Source organism: Anopheles ziemanni, chromosome 3 (genome assembly GCF_943734765.1).
Source record: "Anopheles ziemanni chromosome 3, idAnoZiCoDA_A2_x.2, whole genome shotgun sequence".
NCBI lineage: Eukaryota > Metazoa > Arthropoda > Insecta > Diptera > Culicidae > Anopheles > Anopheles ziemanni.
Window position 1 is genome coordinate 85,550,109 of NC_080706.1, and position 20,070 is coordinate 85,570,178.

Below are 20,070 nucleotides of genomic sequence, written 5' to 3' on the forward strand. Positions count from 1 at the left end.
AGGTTGATAAACCTCGATTACTAAAAAGGCAAAATCTGCCTATTGGTTAATAACTATTGATTCTTTCAACCAATTTTCCCGATTGACCCCTTTTATGAAAGGTCTTTTCAAGACGCGCAACTGCGTTGAAGGTAGATTTTAGCGTAGTTTCTTAACTTAAATATGTTCGTTCCGCGATAACGTCCCCGCCGGGAAAGTGCGGAAAAACATCACAAAGGACTTGCTTCACTGTTTCAGTGACTCACGATGGATTCAATTTGAATGATAACGCTGTCATAATTGTTTTTGAAACATAATAAATGCTAATCTTCTTGGAATAAACTCGAGTAAATCAGTTAGTCTGCACATTCCCAAAAAGAACAAAATTGTTCGTGTTGTTTGAATACAATTGGTAGAATAATGTCAACTATACTGTTATCTTATGTAAATCATTCATTGAATTAAACACATCATATGAAAAATCGGCATTAGATGAGCATGCATGATATGACGGATTGGGATTCGGATTCGAAGATCCGGATCTCAGAATGGATTTGAATCGAAAGATTCGAATCCCTGCAGGGATTCAGTTTCCCCATGACTACTCAATGTTTGGTTTCATGAATGCTAATTTTTTACTTAGATTTCATTTCAAGATAGAAGTGCTGTTGAATTGTTACTAGTTTATACCTTCACATTAAATACTTCAAGCTTACTGTGATAAATAAAATGAATTGTGAAGCTCTAAAATACGCAATTTTGTTCAGAGTATTTTTTCTGCAACTATTAAACAATGTGAAAAAAAACTTTGTATGAGCACGTACATAGTTTGGAAAAGATTAAAAACTTTTTTCGGTTCGCCAAGAATTGTAGAGTTTTAAAGTGCTTGTTATAAATCAAAGTATCATAGAACAATTTGACATTTATAAATTTCAACGGTTCTAAACAACGTCGCGAATCGAAAAATAACGCAGTGCGCTGAGGTTGGTTCTCTGCAAGTAGTGGATTATACTGGTGAAATTAAGTTCGTTTTACATTCAATTGACACTTATTCACTTCATTAACAGTACCCGTGTGTTATTTTCTTTTCAGAAACACAAAAAAATGTATACGACAAGGAAAACAAGAACGAAACGGCCGAATTCAGTAGTTGTCGAGGATAGTTTCCAAGAAAAATCTATCGAGGTTCTGGGAGATGGCACAAAATCGGCTAGAAAAAGCAAACCACCAAAAGGAAAGTCCATATCGTCGCTAGTATTAAACATCGAAAGTGACTTCAATATGGAAAAAGTTGCGTTTAAACCTGGTAAATGGCGTAAATCGATATCTCTACTGAGAGCATCTATTAGCCGACGTGATGGACCATGTTCGATCGGAGGAAGTCGGCGCATAACCATGTGTGTGGAAGATTATCGGGCATCACAAACGTTGAACGAATCCGGAAAATCGACTATAGATAACCTTCATAGTTTACAAGAAAGGCAATCCGTATTGCATGATATTACAATACACCAGTTTGCAACTCCGCTGATGCCGATGAGAACAGTCGCGGGGCAGTGTTATCTACAATTGAAAAGTTCAAAAGATGAAATTTTGCAGCGCTGCCGACAGAAAGAACCAATAACTTTCGATGTTATGTTTGCAAATCTCAAAGTGGATGTCGCACGAAAAATAGGAGAAGGTGTGTACGGGGAAGTCTTTCAGTGTACTAAACCCAACGGAAGCTGTTCAGTTTTGAAACTTGTTCCGATCGAAGGAGAACTACTGATCAACGGGGAAAAACAGAAGACTTTTGACGAAATTTTATCGGAAATAATAATATCATCAGAACTGAGTAATCTTCGTCAGCGCAGCATTCAGTTCTGTACGGACGGCTTCGTCGAGCTTCAAAGCGTGAGCTGCATAAGAGGCCATTACCCTCAGGTACTGAAGGACCTGTGGGCTATATACAACAACCAGCAAGGCTCGGAGAATGATAACCCGGATAGCTTTCCAGACGATCAACATTATATAGCTTTTGAAACCGCATATGGAGGCAAAGAATTGGATGGGTTTCGGTTCAGAAATGCCCTTCAATCTTTTGCAGTACTATCACAAATAATGTTATCTTTGGCAGTTGCCGAAAAACGATTTGATTTTGAGCACCGAGACCTTCATACGGGGAATATCTTAATCAAGCCAACTAAGGAGACTGTTCGAAAGTATCATCTACTTGGTGAAGAAATCGTTATCCAAACGCAAGGCCTAAAAGCCACCATTATTGACTACACACTATCGCGAATAATTTTAAACGGCCTGTGTCTGTTCAACGATCTGTCGACGGATGAGGAACTTTTCACTGCGGAAGGTGATTATCAATTTGAAATTTATCGCAAAATGAAAATCGCGTTGCAAAATCAGTGGAACGTGCATTCTCCAAAAACGAACATATTTTGGTTGCACTATTTGATAGATAAGCTAACAACGTCGCAGAACTATCGCGATAAAAAGAGCAAAGCACACCGGGCGTCAATGGAAACGATGAAGGAGTTAAGTAAGGTTCTAATGGATTTCAATAGTATCTGCGAAATCGTGCAGCATTACTTTAAACCGTCTTTGAATGAATCAGACAAAGAGAACTAAGAAACTTCATAATAATATACAAATTCTTGGTAACGTAACAATCTTCGCATTTATTTTAAAAGGAAATTATTACTAATAAACTTATTGGCTGGATTATTATACATTTATTGGCTATGGTTTCATCTATTCTATGGACTACTATTTTTCAAAATCAATTTTCCTTTTCGATCACACTAGAATAACCGACAATTCGAACATTTCGAAATGAGCAGTCAAACTGTTATACTCTTTTTAAAAAGCAATGTCAAAACGTTCCACATTACGAGACCTCGCAACTTACGTACAATGGTCTTTGTCATTTCGAGTTTGCCACATGTGAAATTGCATCAGCGCGTTAAAATCATTTTTTCGTGGTAAAAAGTGAGTATTTCTAGTTCAAAGAATGTACAAAATGGTCAGTGGTTCCTGTTTGATGATTTGTGAAGTTGAGTGTTGCAATCAATGGACTAAAAAAGGCTAATTTGACCATCTACCTTTCCATGCCAATGTGGGTTGGCCAAAGCCGAAGCCAAACTGCACATCAAACCAATACAAGCAGCCTATGACCGGCATTCTTTGAAACATGGGAATGATATGATACATTTTTTGGTGTTCACCTATTGAATAAATTTACATTTTAGGACTTGAAAGGAGCGCCAAGATGACGTTATCGTGCCGATTTTATAAACAAAAGTTCCCTGAGGTGGAGGATGTGGTGATGGTGAATGTCCGGTCGATAGCCGAGATGGGAGCGTACGTATACCTGCTGGAGTATAACAATATTGAGGGCATGATCCTGCTCTCCGAGCTGTCTCGCCGGCGCATCCGTTCCATCAACAAACTGATTCGCGTCGGTAAAACGGAACCGGTAATTGTCATCCGTGTGGACAAAAACAAAGGCTACATTGATTTGTCCAAGCGCCGTGTGTCGCCTGAGGATGTAGAGAAGTGCACGGAACGGTTCGCGAAGGCGAAGGCGGTCAACTCGATCTTGCGCCACGTAGCCGAACTGATGGAGTTCGACAACCAGCAGCTGGAAGATCTGTACGAGAAGACAGCATGGCATTTCGAGGAAAAGCACAATCACAAAGTGACCGCCTACGATGTATTCAAGCAGTGTGCCGTGTAAGTGAAGTAGAATGCGTTTCGCCGACGGGACAGTGTTGTATATACCATTTTACTTACAGTGATCCTTCGCTATTGGATGAATGTGGCTTGGCGCCGGAGCTGAAAGAGTTGCTGCTCAGTAATATCCAGCGGAAACTGGTGTCGCAGGCGGTGAAAATCCGTGCGGATATTGAGTGCGCCTGCTACGGCTATGAAGGTATCGATGCAGTTAAAACGGCTCTCCGCGCCGGTCTCGAATTGTCTACGGAAGAGCTGCCCATCAAGATCAACCTCATTGCCCCACCATTGTATGGTATGTTGAATGGATGGACAAGATTCGCACAATTTGTCCTCAATATCTCACAATTCAATGAATAATTTTTCTTGTAGTTATGACCACGTCCACGCCAGAAAAAGCTGACGGTCTGAAAGCTCTCGAGACGGCCATCGAAAAGATCAAGGAGACGATCGAAGGACTCGGCGGTGTATTCAAGGTGCAGATGGCCCCGAAGGTCGTGACTGCGACGGACGAAGCCGATCTGGCGCGGAAGATGGAGCGAGCCGAGGCGGAGAACGCCGAGGTATCGGGCGACGAGGAGGATGACGACGAGGTTGGCATCAAGTATAAGATGGACGAGGATGAAGGCAATGACAAAGAAGATAAGGACATCGAGTTCGAGGGCAGCGGTGACGAGGAGGATGACAAACAGGAGGAATAATAACCTAAGATTCGATATGAGCGTTGCGCTGGATAATATTGGCGGGAGACGGAGGATTTTCAAAACCCGCCTGGTGTGGAAAAGTGCACGTCGGAAAGCACGGCACGTCTTACTCCAGTTGTGCTTAGTTTCCTACCTTACTATAAAAATTCGTATTAAATGGCGGAAATTGAAACATTCTAAGATCGATCATTTATTTTTTATCCATCCACTTTTCTTTTCAAGTTATAAAACAAAATTTAATATTATTATCAAAGATTTTTCAGCAGTAGGCCAAATGTTCGTATAAAGCTATGCAATGCGCATGATGTAATGAAATCGACTAACACATTGCACAAGGTAAAACAAATAACAAAATTGTTCGCTAATGATAAACTGATCTGAATGAGCAACCAAAGCAACACTGCAAGTTTAAAGTCCGGTCCACATGCTCCGTTTTGCACAACGTTATACTTGCGCAGTTCAAAACGTTGCGTGTGGACAGGAGAACTGCACAGTTGCAGCGATATCTGGGCAAAATTCCTTTGCAAACTATTCTCAGATATACCTTCGATTCCATTTGTCGTCTGATACACTATCGGAAAGTGATGATGGTGCTGCCGATACTTTTTTCGCTACAGATATGCTCCAGAGCCCGTTCCACTTCGTTCGGCGTGTAAACCTGCAATAAATAGAAGATCGTATTTGCACCGGACGTTCGTTTCCGTTAAAATTTTGCATTCTTACCCGGTCGACTAGCGTTTTAAGTGATTCGTCGTTGACGAAACCGGCCAACCGCTCCAACACAAGATGACAAAGGTGCGGACCACCCCAGTCCACGTTGGTGCGGAACAGAAACGCCACCGCCTTGCGACACCGAACGTACGTGCCGAGGAAAAAGCGACCGACTACTCCGTACTCGTCGGTCGACAGTTCGGGCTCCACTGCGTCAACGATCACGCCGTCTTTGGTGAGGAACTTTTCTAGAAACTTGTAGTCGTACCCGAGCCGGGTTGTGAGAAAAATGAAGTTGAACTTTTCTCGCGATGTGAGCTCGTTGATGAAGTTCGACTTGTCGACGTTGACATCGATGAAGTTTGATCGAAAGTGTTCGTTGGCGAAGGTAATAATGTCCGCAGCACCTGTGGAGGGGATTTAAAACAGAAAACATCGAAAACCATGGTCATACTAAATGTTCGTCGATAGAACAGTGGAGGTACAACGCTTAGAAAGTTTTAATGGCATCCGAAAACAAGGTGATAATTCAACACTAATGAATCGCATGCACATGCCATGTGTTGAAATTTCTATTTTTTTTAATTTTGTTGTAGAACTTTTTTTTTTATTTTGGACGACATCAGAACATCGATGCAAGTAATCAGATTAAAACATTATTTACCTCTTTCCTCTAGCGATACGATAAAGTTTAAAGACAAAAATATTAGAATATACAAATATATCAATGGTACAAGCGGTTCATTCCACTCTCTTATACTTACCAAGGTTATTGATCACAGGTACCGATCGCGTATGGCAAGTGGCAGCAACGTTTGCACCCCATTTGTGGGCCAGCTGTGTGATGACGCATCCGACAGGTGAGCAAGCATCCTGCACCAAGATTCGTTTACCCTTGCTCGTGTGCTCGTTCAACCGGTGGGTGTCCAGCAGATTGAGCGCAATCGAACCACTGTACGGTAAACTCGCCGCACCTTCGAACCCGATAAGAAACGGTTTCCGCGATACGCGTGTCTCCGGTACGACGACAAACTCCGATGCTACACCGGGCTCGTACCATTGCGTCGCCAGCCACACTTCGTCGCCTATTTCGAGTCCACTTTTCGAACCGTTTCCGACCGCTTCCACAATGCCGGCGCAAGATCTCCCTAGCACGAGTGGAAGTTCAGGATCGTACGTACTGTTGTACGACCGTATCATGCGTCGCAATGTCCGTCCGTAGCCGAAGGCAATTCGGCGGTCGATACGGTTTAGCGAAGCGGCCCGAACGCGTACCAGTATATCAGACGACGACTGAAACTGGGGTACCGCGGTTTGACAGACGACTACATTGTCCGGATCGCGGAACGAGGTGGACGCAATCGACTTCATAATCGGCGTGGGTAAATGTGGCCGTGCAAGCCACATGCCCAGCATAAAACCACCGGTCGTTCCAAACCCCAGTCCGATGAGTATCGCAAACGCATTGTTCCGAGCAACTGTTGGGATAAATATTTCGGTCATTGGGGATTTTCTAGACGATGAGAAGTGGTACTCACTTTCATCACGGAAAAATATCCGCAATTCTTCGTAGAGCACGGTTGGATCAAGTACTTCTCGAGCGGTGGTCTTAAGTCGTTGAACGAGCTGTATGAAATTTGTCCACGCACTACGCAATGCGGTCCCTGCTTCACTGTTTGCTTCATTCAAGGCCTGAAAAGATTGGAAAATGGCATCAATTTGAAATGAATGAATTAAACATCTTTTTTACGGAAAAAATAAGAATGCTTACTCGCATTGCCAAATTGCGTCCCTCGTCGGAGTATTGGCGGACCACGCGCAATCCGCTTTCGGTTGCCATGCTTAGGTTATTCTTTGGTTTTTAGAAAATAGCAGTGAAACGGGATTTTTAGATTCTGCGAGCAGTTCTTGTAGGGTGTAATTAGGTGATGATTTTGTCCAGTAATTGTTGATTATGAATAACACTTGAATGATTAGCGTATATTTACACTCCTATATCGTTCTAGTAGGGTACCATCCAGTGAAAGCAGTATATATAGACATCGAATATGATCGAAGAATTAGGAAACGATGATTACATAAGAGAGATACGTATCTAAAAACTGTTGTGATGAGCATGCCGGTGAGGTCATATGATACAATGAAAGCCATTAAAAGCCCGTAACCAAACACACCAAACAGTGGATTTGGGGGATTCACAATGTGGAGTCCCTTTGTTACCTGCATGGCACCAACAACTTCTCCCATTCGCTGTTTGGCTGCATCCATTTGCGGAAGTCTCGTTTTCAATTATCGCAGGAAAATATACCCTACCGCCAGTCTTTTGAATTGGTTCCTAGCTAAGGTGGTCCTTTCGGTTAGTTATGCGCAGGTTTAGGAAGCTTCACTGAATACATTCATTTTACGGCTGCGGGGATGGTGGTATCGAAAGGAGTCTTGCCTGTTATCCAGAGAACTCGGGAAGGGATTTTGTTAATATCACACATCATTCGAAAAGATCCATTGTATATCTCTAAAAGGTATAGAAGAAGGCACACAAGAAGTTCAGCCGTACATATTATGGATGGAAAACCTACGACTGAGACATTTTAATTCAAGAACGTACTTTCACTTTTCGCTTTCTGCTGATGAACGATTATGAACCTACAAAGCGAGAACGAACCAAAACAAACAGTCTAGTTCACAACATGATATGACGGCAAGTGCAGGTGGATTTCTGTAGAACAAACTGACGTTTCTCAAATGCATACTAAGGTATATATAATGTCTATATATCTCGGATGCTGAGAAAAATTAGTATGTATACAAATTCAAATTAAGCGTTAGAAGATAGTTATTATCCAACTAATTAATGATTTTATCATTTGGTTCTGACATTAAAGCGAGAAGGTAAACATTAATGAAATTGATCGATGACGAGGGACTTCCATTCTCTTTAATGAACCGTATTGCTAGAAATATTTTTGAATTAAGTTCATAATACTATATAGACTTAGCAAGAGACTTAAAAATAACGAAAAGCAATTTAAAGCATTGATGATGCTACATCAATATATGGTTCATGGCGAAACTGATCCAATTACTCGGTCCATTCGGCGAAACTGAACTCGGTCGCTCGGCTTAAGTTCATGAATTGCAAGGATTCGAACATTTTTTACATTCATTATGGAGTATAGTAAAAAAATCATAAAACACGGGTTGATTCATATAAATATGTATATTCAAAATAAATTTTAATCATCTTCTATATTATTACATAACATGTACATGTGTTGGAACACGCTTCATAATTGAAATCATGACTAGTATACAAGCAAATAAGTGAAAATAACAACAAAATTTGGCTCTTTCTCAAACCGACTGGTAACATGATGGATGGTTACGCAGAACATAATAATTTTTATTCCTTGCTTCGCGACAAATGTAGGATGACAACTGCAAGTTTTGCATCGAGCACTACACTTGTGGGTGCTGTAAGCGTTATTAATTATAAATTTATTGACACCCAGCAAACCACCGAGAGCGGTGTATTCAGACCACCAGTTTGCAGAGTGTGAATAAATTATTTTTCCAGACGAAATCGATCGTGTCCAGGCTCGTTGAGTAGCTCGTTGGTGTTTGTAAGGGTTCATAAAAAAATGTGCGATATTGTACTCGAAACATGCATTAACAGTCATGTTACCCGTGTGGCCGACATTGGCCGCTTGTCCTTTACAAAAAAAGAGTCCGATTTTTTTTGCTTTTATGTTGAACTTATTTCATTTGCAGCATTATATTTTACATATTATTTCTGGTGGCTGCGAAGGCCTGCCATATTTCGAGCTCTCTGCGTTCATTGGATATTGTCTTGTATCTTATCCATTATTGTTGTTAGCCTAAAACTTTATTATTACTACCATTAAATATAACTTGTTCCAAAAATTAGGCCTTGAGTCGTTAATATCTAAAATATTTTTAAAAATAAATCAGTATGTGTGATTGGGCAGTGAGGGCATGTAAAAAGGAGCAGTATGAAAATACGTACTCGTAAATTATATGCCGTCATCCAAGGCTTTAACATGTACGACACGAGGAACAGATATCGATAGCGCGCGTATAAAAAACTACTGCCTCCTGTGGATTTACTGCCCAGCAAAGAAAGAAGCTGTGGTAAATTACTATTGCAAAGATGCTGTAGAGCAGTTTGAGCCGAAGATAACAGATACGCGACGGGAGCAGTCGAGAGGCATCGCTTGAAACGGAACCGTATCTTCATTATGAGACGTTTCGGTTTGGTTGGAAGGTAAATAGGAATCTAAAGTTTAGCTTGCTTTCCACCAGTCAAAAGAACCACGAAGAAAATGGAACGTTTGGAGCGACCCCCAAACGAAAGAATATTCAGCGAATACGCGAGGAAGCAATATACCAAAACAGAAAGGGACGGAGGAGGAAACAAACGAAATCCCTTCGTGCGAGAATGAGAAGGTATAGTGGTGCGCAAAAGGACAGAGGAAAACCGTGCGCCAGTACTTCCCAAACCCACTTCTAAAAGCCACGCCTTTTTAAAGTTAAATTCGTGCTGGTCGGGAAGGGAGGTATTGTTTTGTTTTTGGTTGTCTTTATTTTTTTCTGTCGTATTTTTTCAATGCTTACTTTTCCGTTGCAATGACGTTAGCGTCCGACTGTTATTTCCCATGTATCCGTAGGGATCGGTGGATGGTACGTGGTGGTATATGGTTTAAGATGAATAAAAAAAAATGCATGTGTGTCATGTTCAAACACCTAGTTAAAGTGGTTTATGACCATTTGTTTGGTCTGCATTAAATGTTCTGTAAAAATGTAAGCTAAAGTATTTTAAATTGATGCTAAAATAATACGGCTCTCGATATTTGTACCCGAAGGCGATTGTTGAAAGTACAACTTAACCGGCTTGAAAGTTCGAATAACACAATTCCACAATTGTTTCTCACATTGTGAGAAACTGTAAAAGAGTCATCGAACAGTTTCATCAGCCGAAATAGGGAGAAATAAACGTTACCTAATAAAATGGTAACGATTCCTGTTTTCAAAACAACTCTCCGAGGAAATGAGCCATACTCGTTTTGAATGGTTTGAATCACTTTCCTGCATCGATTTAAATCCTTCCAATGGTGACACATCTAATGAAGTGTCATCTTTTTCTCCAACCAACAGAACACAATAGAAAAACTACTAAACTGTTCATCGTGCTCCCACAATGCCCGGATCTGGTGGAATAGAAACGCAAGCGCTCCCCATTTTGCATCATTAATTAGTACATCTTCGTCGAAAGTCATTAGGTTCGGCCTCCCGGGGAACCGGAGAACTGTCGCCGGAGAATATTAGTGGCGTTCGATTGTTTATGACCTCCGCTCGCCGTCACCGTTTCCATCCACCATGGAGCAGCACATATTTCGCCAACTGGATGTTGACGCTGGCACGCGGAAGTGATCTGAGTAGCTCGAAATGTTGCTGTTGCTGAGTCACGCCAAATGTTCGATGGAAAGGATTTAAGCCTTCCGATGAGGCAAGAAATCGTCAGTTTCCGGGTACGGGACGGGGTGTAAGAAATGGACAGCCTTTACGGTCCGCTTCATCCTGCAAACAACCACTAGGCGGCGTTAGCTAATTTTTCAACCCGAACACGTTTGATACGGTGTCTATGCGTCGACCTAAATATATAGAGAACATGTCCACCAGGTTTGCCAGCATGTGCAGGCATAATGCATTGTTAAGTATGACAAATATCCACAACGGAGGATTGGGCGTTCGGCCGTGTTTTTTTGGCAGCCCAGACTCGGTTTCGGTTGGTTTTTCTCGGCCGCAAGTTTTAGCCGCCAGCCAGCTGTGACACTTTAGCTTTACTCACGCGCACACGCACACAAACAGTTCTCTCTCCCCCCCCCCCACGCGCCCATTGGGGTCCTTCCGGGAGGAGCTGGCACAACTCTCTGCGAAGGAAGCAAAACTGGTCAGTTCACCCCGGGTTGGCAAGTGAAAATTTGTAAATATATTTATCCTAATCAAGTATGCATACATTATAGACGTCCCGGTACTCCAACGAAGAAGCGGTGCACTTGACCGGCACGTTAATCTTTCCGTGCTTCCGGCCGAGCCCAATAGAGACGACTGTGGTTGTAGCGCTTAGGGTTGGATGGCCCTTTCATGGATGGGATGGCGTTGAGGAATGAATGAATAATTTCCACAGCACGGTCAACATGAAACAGTGCACGGGTAAGCTTCAGTGCCAACTTCGGCCATCTCCAAACTAGCTCAGCCAATGCCGATTTCGGTAGAACACCAAATTCGGTCCTCACAGCCACACAGTGAGGGTCGCGTTTTGGCTCCATCTTGAAAGCTGTGAGATGCGAGTATAACAATTAAAAAAACCTTTGGATTTAACACTTATCTTAAGAAAGTTGAGAAGAAAAAAGAAATTGAAATGAAAAAAATGTAGTTTGTTCACTAAATAGTTACTTCCCTTCAAAAAGTATTAAATTTGTCCACATAAATTCTCTAACATTTCAGTACCATTCAAAAAGTTTGATTATAAAAGTTTTAAATGTGGTAATTAGGGTCAATCGACAGTACTTCCAAACATTCGGTGTTAAGGAAAAACAAAACATAATTCTTAGCAATGTTTTTGAACGATAAGATTATATTATTATTTGAAATGAATTTGAGTCAATTCGTTTATCTTAGATAGGGTAGCATGCTTCAAAAATAAAACCAAATGAGACGCAGTACGAACACACATGTGAGAATCTAGGAAATTATCCGTCTTCTTTTGTTCGTAGTAATTTTAATTGTACCTCAAAGGTTTACAGAAACGAAGATTGATCCACAAATGTTTTGTACATATCCGAGTTGGACCACCAAGGTAAGTTTATACCATCTTATATAAGTTGAATGTAGATTTTAGGTTCTTGCAAAGGTAGTTTTGTTTATATAAGTAAATTGATTAAGGAAGTCAATCAGGATCAGTTTGATGCGAAATTTGGGACTGTAAGGATTTAAGTGTTGGAGAATGTTTGGAGGCGTTAAACAGGGTTGAGAGGATAAACAGTTTAGAAGAAAAAAGGAAGTTGGAAACAATATAAGGAGAGGGAGCATAAATTGTGTTTCAATGAAGCTCATATGTTTTGTTTAGTTTTTCATCTGGGATACATATTACATTAAAATGTACGGTAATTGAAAATAAACTGGACTGGTTTTGTCTTGGAGAATAATTTAATAATATATATTTAGTTTTCGCCGAATTTTTGGAAAATATTTATCATTTTCCACATCAGAGATACGGTACAGGTACAAGGACAATATCAATGGTTGATAAGCCTTTTGCACAAACTTAAGGTACGAAACGAAACCGAACCTTTTCGACCGTCACTGTATTCCTGCTAGAATCCTGACAAATTTCCCGAACACCGTGTCATCGGTCGATGGTTCGTTTTCGGGAATATTGGTCTGCTCGTCGCTGGCCAAAGAGATTTGTGAGCAGAGTTGCAGAGTCGTTTGTTGACCGTGTTGGCTACGGTCTGGTGTCCAGCGTGTCCAGGCAAAGGGAGAACTGGACCGGGTAGAACACATACAAAATAGCACACCATAGCATACACAGATGCAGACAGTCATCGTCTGAGTGACGAAAAACGGGAGGCTATCATTTCGACATCAATCTTATTACCGCAGCTTGACATCTTTATTTACATTAAATCAATACTGTTTTGTGCGAGGTTTATCGGCTAGTCTGGGATACATGCAGCGGAATGAAAGGACACTGGAGGAGAACCACGCCGTGACGGGGTGGCATGTGTGTGTGCATGGGTGTGGCTCGGGTGGTTCGGGACTTCGGGATAAACGCAACCGGAACCGGGGGTCCAATATCGCAGCAGGACCAAAATTGACCGAACTGTGCCGTGATGGATACGCGCCAGGGCTGGTGCCAGTCTACCAAAAATTGTTAATTAATGTGTAATATTTTTTTATGCACTGATACGCCGCCAGTTTAATATCGTAAAAATGAAGTTACACCACCGGAACAGACCGCAACCGGGCTCCGGTTGCTCGCTGTCGGTCGATTGAAAGGCGGGCAAATATTGGCATAAGTTTTTAGCGCCCACTACACGGCGCTGCTAGGGTTGAGGCAGGTTTTTTTTATTTATGGTGATGTGAGTTTTTGTGTGCCCGCTTGTTAATTTTTGTGTGGTTTTGGTCACATTTTTCTTCTACCAACGTTTGGTGCGTTATTTTTCAATCAGGATACAATTGTAACCACGGCATAGAGCTGAAGCGTGGTTCATTCAATTCGAAGTCCCTCAAAACGGGCATTTAGTGCTACACGCATGCAGGATAATGTTCCACTCATTAGTGTCACACCAGTTCAACAAACATTGGATGAAAAAAATGCTAGTTTATTTTCATTTATTAAAAAATAAGTAGCGTAAATAGCTGAAGCCAGCAAAACAGCGACAGTTATAGGGTTTGTGATAAAGATTGTGGTAAAAATCAATGTTGGACTTGTTTGTTTTATAATTGATTGAACATGTTTTGCAGTATTATCATATAGTTGTTATGTTTTTCAATTGCAACAACATAAAAAAAAATATTCTGTTATTTTTTCTAACTTGGACACTGTTTTATAACGAATGTTAATTGATCTACATGGAAAAAATCAGGAGAAGAATTTAAAGTATTGCTGTAGTACGTCCACTTTGGTTTGTTTTATAGATGCTGATCGGATTTCGATTCAAATTAGATTTCCAATTTATTTTATATTCGCTGTGATGGGTAATTCTCACGTCTTTTTTCACTATTTGGTGGTTGTTGTATATGCAACTCATCATACTCACCTAAGCAATCTTAACAAGTTCCCTACAATTTAAACCTAGCTGTTCATTATGGCCTCCAAATCCTAAACCGAGACGGCTTAAAAGTTTTCGATTCAAAATTACTCTTATTAATACCTTCATCATTCTTATTTCATAAATTTCTTCTTCTTTTAGTAAATTCAGATCTATTCCATTGTAAATAGATAAGTTTTTATGTAAAGTGTAAATAACTCAAATTGATCTTTAATTTTTTTATGGTCGTACAATATGTTTGAAACCGCTCGCCAATCATTACATCCTTTAACCCATTTGCAAAAAGGAAAATAAAATTTAACCCATTTGCAATTAGAAATAGATCCGTCCCTGCGTACGGGTTGAAATAAAACAATAGTAAATCAAAAGCTTAGCAAGAATAGAGTTTCGTCGTTTGTTTTGTAGTTGTTTCTATTTCATTTAAAGAAGATGAATTTGGCTTTCAGTAGTTCAAGATAAAATGAAATTATAAGAGTATATTCTGGGAAACCTTTGGAAAAATATTCTACACAAGTGATACTGTTTCAAGTATCAAAACTGAATCTTACATTGTACTGAGTTATAATAATTTTGTTTAGTTCTCATAAGCAATTGCTTTCCCGGAGTTTTCTGCTGCTGCACATTACCGATTCCAACGACGACACTCTTTTAAGCTGTTAGAAAATAAAAACAAAGCGCTGTAAACGTGCTTGAAGATAGAAACGGCGCCACCCGTGGATGAAATTAGGCCAATTCCGATCCACCTGAGCTGACGCTAGAGAAGCCAATTAGAGCCAACAGAGTTTGTAGCATACCGTCACGTTTCATCTTTGGCCTCGGAAACGCTCAGGCTGTGGATAAGCTCACGGTAAGATCCGGATACCGTTGGCCACTGCTCTGAGCCGTTTGTACATTCGACTGCAAAGTTCTTGAGGACCGCGTCGAGAGCCGACTCATCGTTTCCGGTTGCCCGGAACAACAAGTTCCTAGTGCGGTGTTTGGTGTGGGTTAAACAATGTTTCCTCGTTTCCATCAAAGTCATTCGCAATTCCAAGTCAATATGCAACACGGGAGGGTCGTATGAGGAGGCACCACAGCAACAGCAATAAAAATTCCTCCCAACGCGTCCGGTTGTGGCGTTTTGCGGCCTGGCGGAAAGATGCTTATCATCACCTCCGAAATGACTTTCCCATCGGCTAGCCTGGGTTTGCGTTGATATGCTGCTCGGGTTTCCTTCGTTTTCCCTGACCCACTGTTCTTCATTCAGCTTCGGGGCAGCCCCTACGAAATGGCGACCCCCGTTCCCGGTGTTGTCCGGTTTTCGCAAATGTGCGGGAATATTAAAACATTAAAATTAATATTAGCCAGTTCCTGGGGTGCTAGGCGCACACGCACGGGGCGGAGTTGGTCGTTCGCCACCGAACGGGGATCAAACTTTTCGCAATATTGAATATCCTTGTCAGTGTCTCAGAATACTGCTTTCCTTTTTATATTACTTTTTCTCGTTTAGTCCTAGGGGGAACGAGTGAGTGGATTTGCATAATGAAAGTTGTAATGTTGCAAAAAAAAAGGACAAAATAGGGAAATTGCACCGGCACACGCACTGGTCACAAGCACTGCCTCCGGAACGGGAGTGATTTTGTGCTATTTGATTATCATTTTATGGCCGATTAGTTTATCGACGATGGAAAAAGAGACCGAGTTTGACGTAACGGAAATGAAAATATTTTGGATTGCGTGCTCAAATGCTTCAATTTAAGTTTCCCTTCAACTGATCTTTGATAGGAAAAGGATCGACTTCTAAATTTGTTGAATGTGGTTTGTTTCTTTGGTTACATTTAAACAAATCTTACAAAAAAACAGATTGTCATGAGCCCATGATGCAACGTCAATCCAAAAGCAGGATTGCAATTATTTATTTATTTTAAAATACTAAAGCATAATTATGTATGTTTAATGAATCTATTTTATTTCATACATTTTTCGTATCGTAAGTTAATTAAATGGAACCAATTTTAACCTTTTTAGCCTCATCGGGTAAAGATTATATCAAATAAGTATTAGTTTAATAGAGTACGGAAATGGAACATTTATTGACAATTTTCGAACCCGGAAACCATTTTATTTAAAAAAATTGAATATATCAATGGATTGCTTGAGAAAATATCCGGCTTTACGCTTTCCACGGCAGATGATCTCGACGTATGTAGGCTTCACATTCGCATTTCACTACTCACGAGTGTTCTGGAGCACTTATGGTCGCTACTTCTAACCAATTGCTCTACTTTAGTATCGCACGTAAACCGGCAGACAATTACTCATTTCACATTTCTCGTACCGTTTTGCTCGGTCGAAGCCTTCGTTCGCGCCACGTTGACTCGTAATCCAATTATAAGGGTCACCATCTGACAACGATTTGCAATGATGAACACAAACGGCGCGCCGGTGTGCTGGCAAGGTCGGTAAAGCTGACACACCCCGGGGGCTTCGAGATCGGCTGTCCTGGCCCCGGACGTGAAGAGTCTCCGGTTCCGATGCTCCGGTCCAGGGATCAGTCAAACGAAGCGTGGCTGCTAATCTGTGATGCATGAATTCTTTTTATCTGATTTTGTGGCGTTTTTTCTTCTCTCTCTCTATCTACTCAACTCTTCGCTGGCCAGCATCTCTTAGCACTTGGACAGGACAAACTGTTGGTGCCGACATTTTAACTTTTTTTTTTGGTCCAGAAATGTTTGCGCGTTCTTTTTTTATGAGTTCTTGGTGTTACTTTTATCCTGTTCGGTTCACACTGGTTGGTGCAAAGTACCGTGCGAGAAAGATTTAATTAACTGAAATTACACCTTATTCTTTGCGAGCCACTGTTTCATTTGATTATGTTTTGTTTGTATTTTTTTAAATTTTTGTTTCAAATGATACTTTGATCTTTGTAAATTTAAAATAATTATTTGATCTCAAAAAACTGATCAATGAGGAAAAAAAGGTCGTGGATCGGTGTCGTTTATCAAATTAAAATTAATTCATATTATGACACTTTCAATAAACGCCACTGATATAAATATTTAAAATTTCATTTTTTTACTATGACACTTTCAATCAACGTACCATGCCGTTAACGATAAACTAATCAATTATTAATATAATATTTAAAAAATTGTGAAAAGTATTCAACATCACAGGATTAAATTTAAAGGTTGCTCTAAATGGAAGTGAAATACCTCGTGTCAAGGAATGAGTAGGTGAATCTTATCATTTAATTACTTTCTCTTCATTTCTTGTCATGTTTTCATCGGCGAGAAAATATTTTATTTTCAACGATCCGTGACGGAACAAAAAAAAAACGAAAAACGCCAAGAAATTTGCTACCTTTTCTTCCAAGTGGACAAACGCGAGGGTGAAAATAAAAGATCACCGAAAAAGAATTTCAAGTTGTTTTAACCGTTCCTTAATTAAATTATGTGACAAGTTTAAATCCAGGCATGCCATCCTTAGTTTAAAAAAAAGCAGAAGAGTGTCCAACCGAACTAAACAAGAAACAGAAAAAAACCCAACAGGGAAACGTACTAAAAACAAACGAAGGAAAACTTGAGATTTCAGACGGGAGAAGGCGGGAAAAAAAATTTAATAAGCACCCGAGCACACCGGATCAAACCATTTTCCGCATTCTGGGGGTTGAAAATGAAGAATTTAGCGCTTTCTTTTATTTTAAAAGGAGCAGATTTTCGATTTTGGTTCTTCTCGTTTTTTTTACTGTTGTCGCTAATTCGTATTCGTTTTTTTCCGCGTGCAGGGAAAGGTGGTTGGTATTCGATTGACACGCATTTCCGGTTGGAAGGAGGAATGTTTGCTCGCTGCCCGAAAGATGGTAGAAATTAATTAAGCGCTTGTCTCACTGCGTCAAGCGTGTCTCCGGTATGAAAAAAAAAAGATTCCGAAGTAAACAAAACTGAAGACGACTGTCACGGAGTGGCAAAATTAAGCAATATATTTAAGCAAAGAATTTTAAACCTTCTGTCCAGGAACTTCCAATGAGTGGCACCATCTAGGCGAGACGAGATTGTTTTGGGAAAGGGGAAAAGTCATGAAGTGCCACCTCACGGGAGGTGCGAGATGTATGTTGTGTGCCGTTGTGATTAACCTCTGTCGACTGACTGATGTTTACTCAAAGCGAGCATTCAACGTCACACAATCGTCTCGTGCCGGAACTTCACCCTATACTGTGCTGTCTCCTTAGCAATGTCGGCAAAGACGGCTGCGATCTTCAAGCGGAAGCTGCAGGAAGTAAGAAGGGAACCTTTGGCTTACGGTATGGAGCAGCAACACCGGGAACGGGTGCTTGGAAGGCCGGTGCAGGAGAGAAATGCACAGTTGCACATCGCTGCAGTAACAATATAATTTGCATTGAATGGATTCATTCATTCGACAATATAGAAACGTGTATAAATATTGCATTGGCGAAATACTTCTCTCGCGCCGCACCGGAGTTGGCTGTGGAATGTTTTTTTCCGATCGCTCGGAGAATGGAGAAGTTGCCGCGCGCACAGGAGTCATTCCCGGCCAGATGCAAAACAAACGGCAAAAAGGCACCGAAAGGAAAGAAACTTTTAAACGTTTCCGGGTATTGCAGATGCCTGTAGATGCTGAGGAAACTGAAGGAGGCATGGCGGAGTGTGGCCAACCTAAACCGGGAACCGAATCCGACCCGATCTGATGCTGCCATTGCGCAAGACAGCGCGTAAAGTGTTGGAAAACATATGTACCAGGGTTTTTTTCTGTTTCTTCCAACTGACCCCTGGCGCGCAGATATCGATGGGGTGGAAGGGGTCAAGAGTTTGTTGTTGGTTTGTGTGAAAGACGTACACTCTTCCCCCCGTTTGGTCATTCTTTTGGCCAACAGCGAAACGGGTTGCTACTGTTCCGGTAGACATAATGTCGCGTGTGTTCCACTAAGTCTATCTTGTTTAATCCACCCGAAGTTTTTACTGGATCTTTTCCTAATACGACGCCAGCGAAAACAATACATAATCGAGAACATAATTTCCCAAGTATTAACAGTTTGATTGTATTATCGAAGTAAGGAAACAACATAAAATCCATTGACCAAATTCAATTCAGAGAATAAACAGAATAAACTTTCTTACGTGTAGTAAAATTTGTGACTGCCAATTATGTAACCAAATTAGCTTTAGACTTTTCTATATTTTTTAGTTATTTTTGTAAAGCAGGTATCTTGTACACTTTTATATATTGAGAAACAAGTGCACTTTTAATATTGAAATTGTTCTAATCTAATCCATGATTCCGATTCAAAACGTTTAAAAATTTCGTTTTTGTACCGTGTGTGTATTGATTTATTAACTAGTTCTATAGTTGTATGCCTTTAGGATTTTAGTTTGGAACATGAAATTCGGCATGGCTTTTTTGCTTGCTAATACATTGAAAACATTTAAATACTCAATAAAAGAATGAATAGTACAAATCAAATAAAATAAAAGTATTAAAAAACAAACACAAACAAACAATCCTTGTTCAATACTTATTCTTTGGATGGTTAAAAAACGCACGAATAAATAGCTCAGAATCGTTCCGGCCACGGTGGCAAATCTTTCGCACTCCTTCACAGTGAAATAATGGACCGGGAATTCGCCAAAGGGGATCGCTGCACCTTCGGTTGGACGATTCGTCCTGACGTTTTTACAGCCGGCAAACTCCAGCGATCCAGTGAAGTGCCGGCTGAAAGCGTGCCTGCCATTTGCAGTTGCGTGGAAAAGCAACCCAAACCACGAGGGCCAATTCTGGTCGCTCCAGGGAAGGATTCCGGCTCCGTCTTTACCCAATGCACGCGGAAGGATCCCTGCCGTGGTTGCGTTGCCAGTTCACGCCGAACGTGCGGACGGGGTACGCGATTTGGCACAATAAAAGCAATGAATAAATTGAATATTAAAATTTTCCTCCACTTTTATTGTTTTTGAATACCTGCCCCACCGAGAGTCGAGGGCAGCCAATGCCAGTTGGGTGCCAGTACCACCATCTTCCAAGAGTGTTGAAGTTGATACCTTCCTGGAGAAGGGCAGTGGACGGCAGGACATTTTGTTCATTTTTTTTTATCTTCGCGACAG

At 40.9% G+C, this 20,070-nt stretch overlaps 3 protein-coding genes across 5 annotated transcripts; 2 read left to right on the forward strand and 1 right to left on the reverse strand.

Annotated features, from left to right (window-relative positions):
• Window positions 1–1,077: 1,077 nt before the first annotated feature.
• On the forward strand, window positions 1,078–2,694 carry LOC131287308 (serine/threonine-protein kinase haspin homolog). The gene has a single exon (XM_058316343.1). It carries the CDS (start codon window positions 1,084–1,086, stop codon window positions 2,599–2,601), a length of 1,518 nt encoding a protein of 505 aa, XP_058172326.1. The 5' UTR covers window positions 1,078–1,083; the 3' UTR covers window positions 2,602–2,694.
• Window positions 2,695–2,893: 199 nt separating this feature from the next.
• Window positions 2,894–4,608, forward strand: LOC131286071 (eukaryotic translation initiation factor 2 subunit 1). Its single transcript, XM_058314935.1, has 4 exons — window positions 2,894–2,961; window positions 3,222–3,705; window positions 3,768–4,000; window positions 4,078–4,608. The coding sequence occupies exons 2-4, from the start codon at window positions 3,242–3,244 to the stop codon at window positions 4,404–4,406; spliced, it is 1,026 nt and encodes a 341-aa protein (XP_058170918.1). The 5' UTR covers window positions 2,894–2,961; window positions 3,222–3,241; the 3' UTR covers window positions 4,407–4,608.
• A 244-nt stretch (window positions 4,609–4,852) lies between these two features.
• On the reverse strand, window positions 4,853–7,763 carry LOC131287193 (reticulon-4-interacting protein 1, mitochondrial-like). 3 transcript variants are annotated; one of them, XM_058316221.1, is made up of 7 exons: window positions 7,341–7,626; window positions 6,892–6,972; window positions 6,659–6,812; window positions 5,885–6,598; window positions 5,785–5,793; window positions 5,133–5,527; window positions 4,853–5,067 (listed from the first exon to the last, which is right to left on the reverse strand). In XM_058316221.1, exons 1-7 carry the CDS (start codon window positions 7,386–7,388, stop codon window positions 4,981–4,983), a joined length of 1,488 nt encoding a protein of 495 aa, XP_058172204.1. In that variant the 5' UTR covers window positions 7,389–7,626; the 3' UTR covers window positions 4,853–4,980. The 3 variants fall into 3 exon arrangements, with proteins under 3 accessions (XP_058172204.1, XP_058172206.1, XP_058172205.1); XM_058316223.1 differs by lacking the exons at window positions 5,785–5,793; window positions 7,341–7,626 and adding an exon at window positions 7,726–7,763; XM_058316222.1 differs by lacking the exon at window positions 5,785–5,793 and having other exon boundaries at window positions 6,892–7,122.
• Between the last annotated feature and the right edge of the window lie 12,307 nt (window positions 7,764–20,070).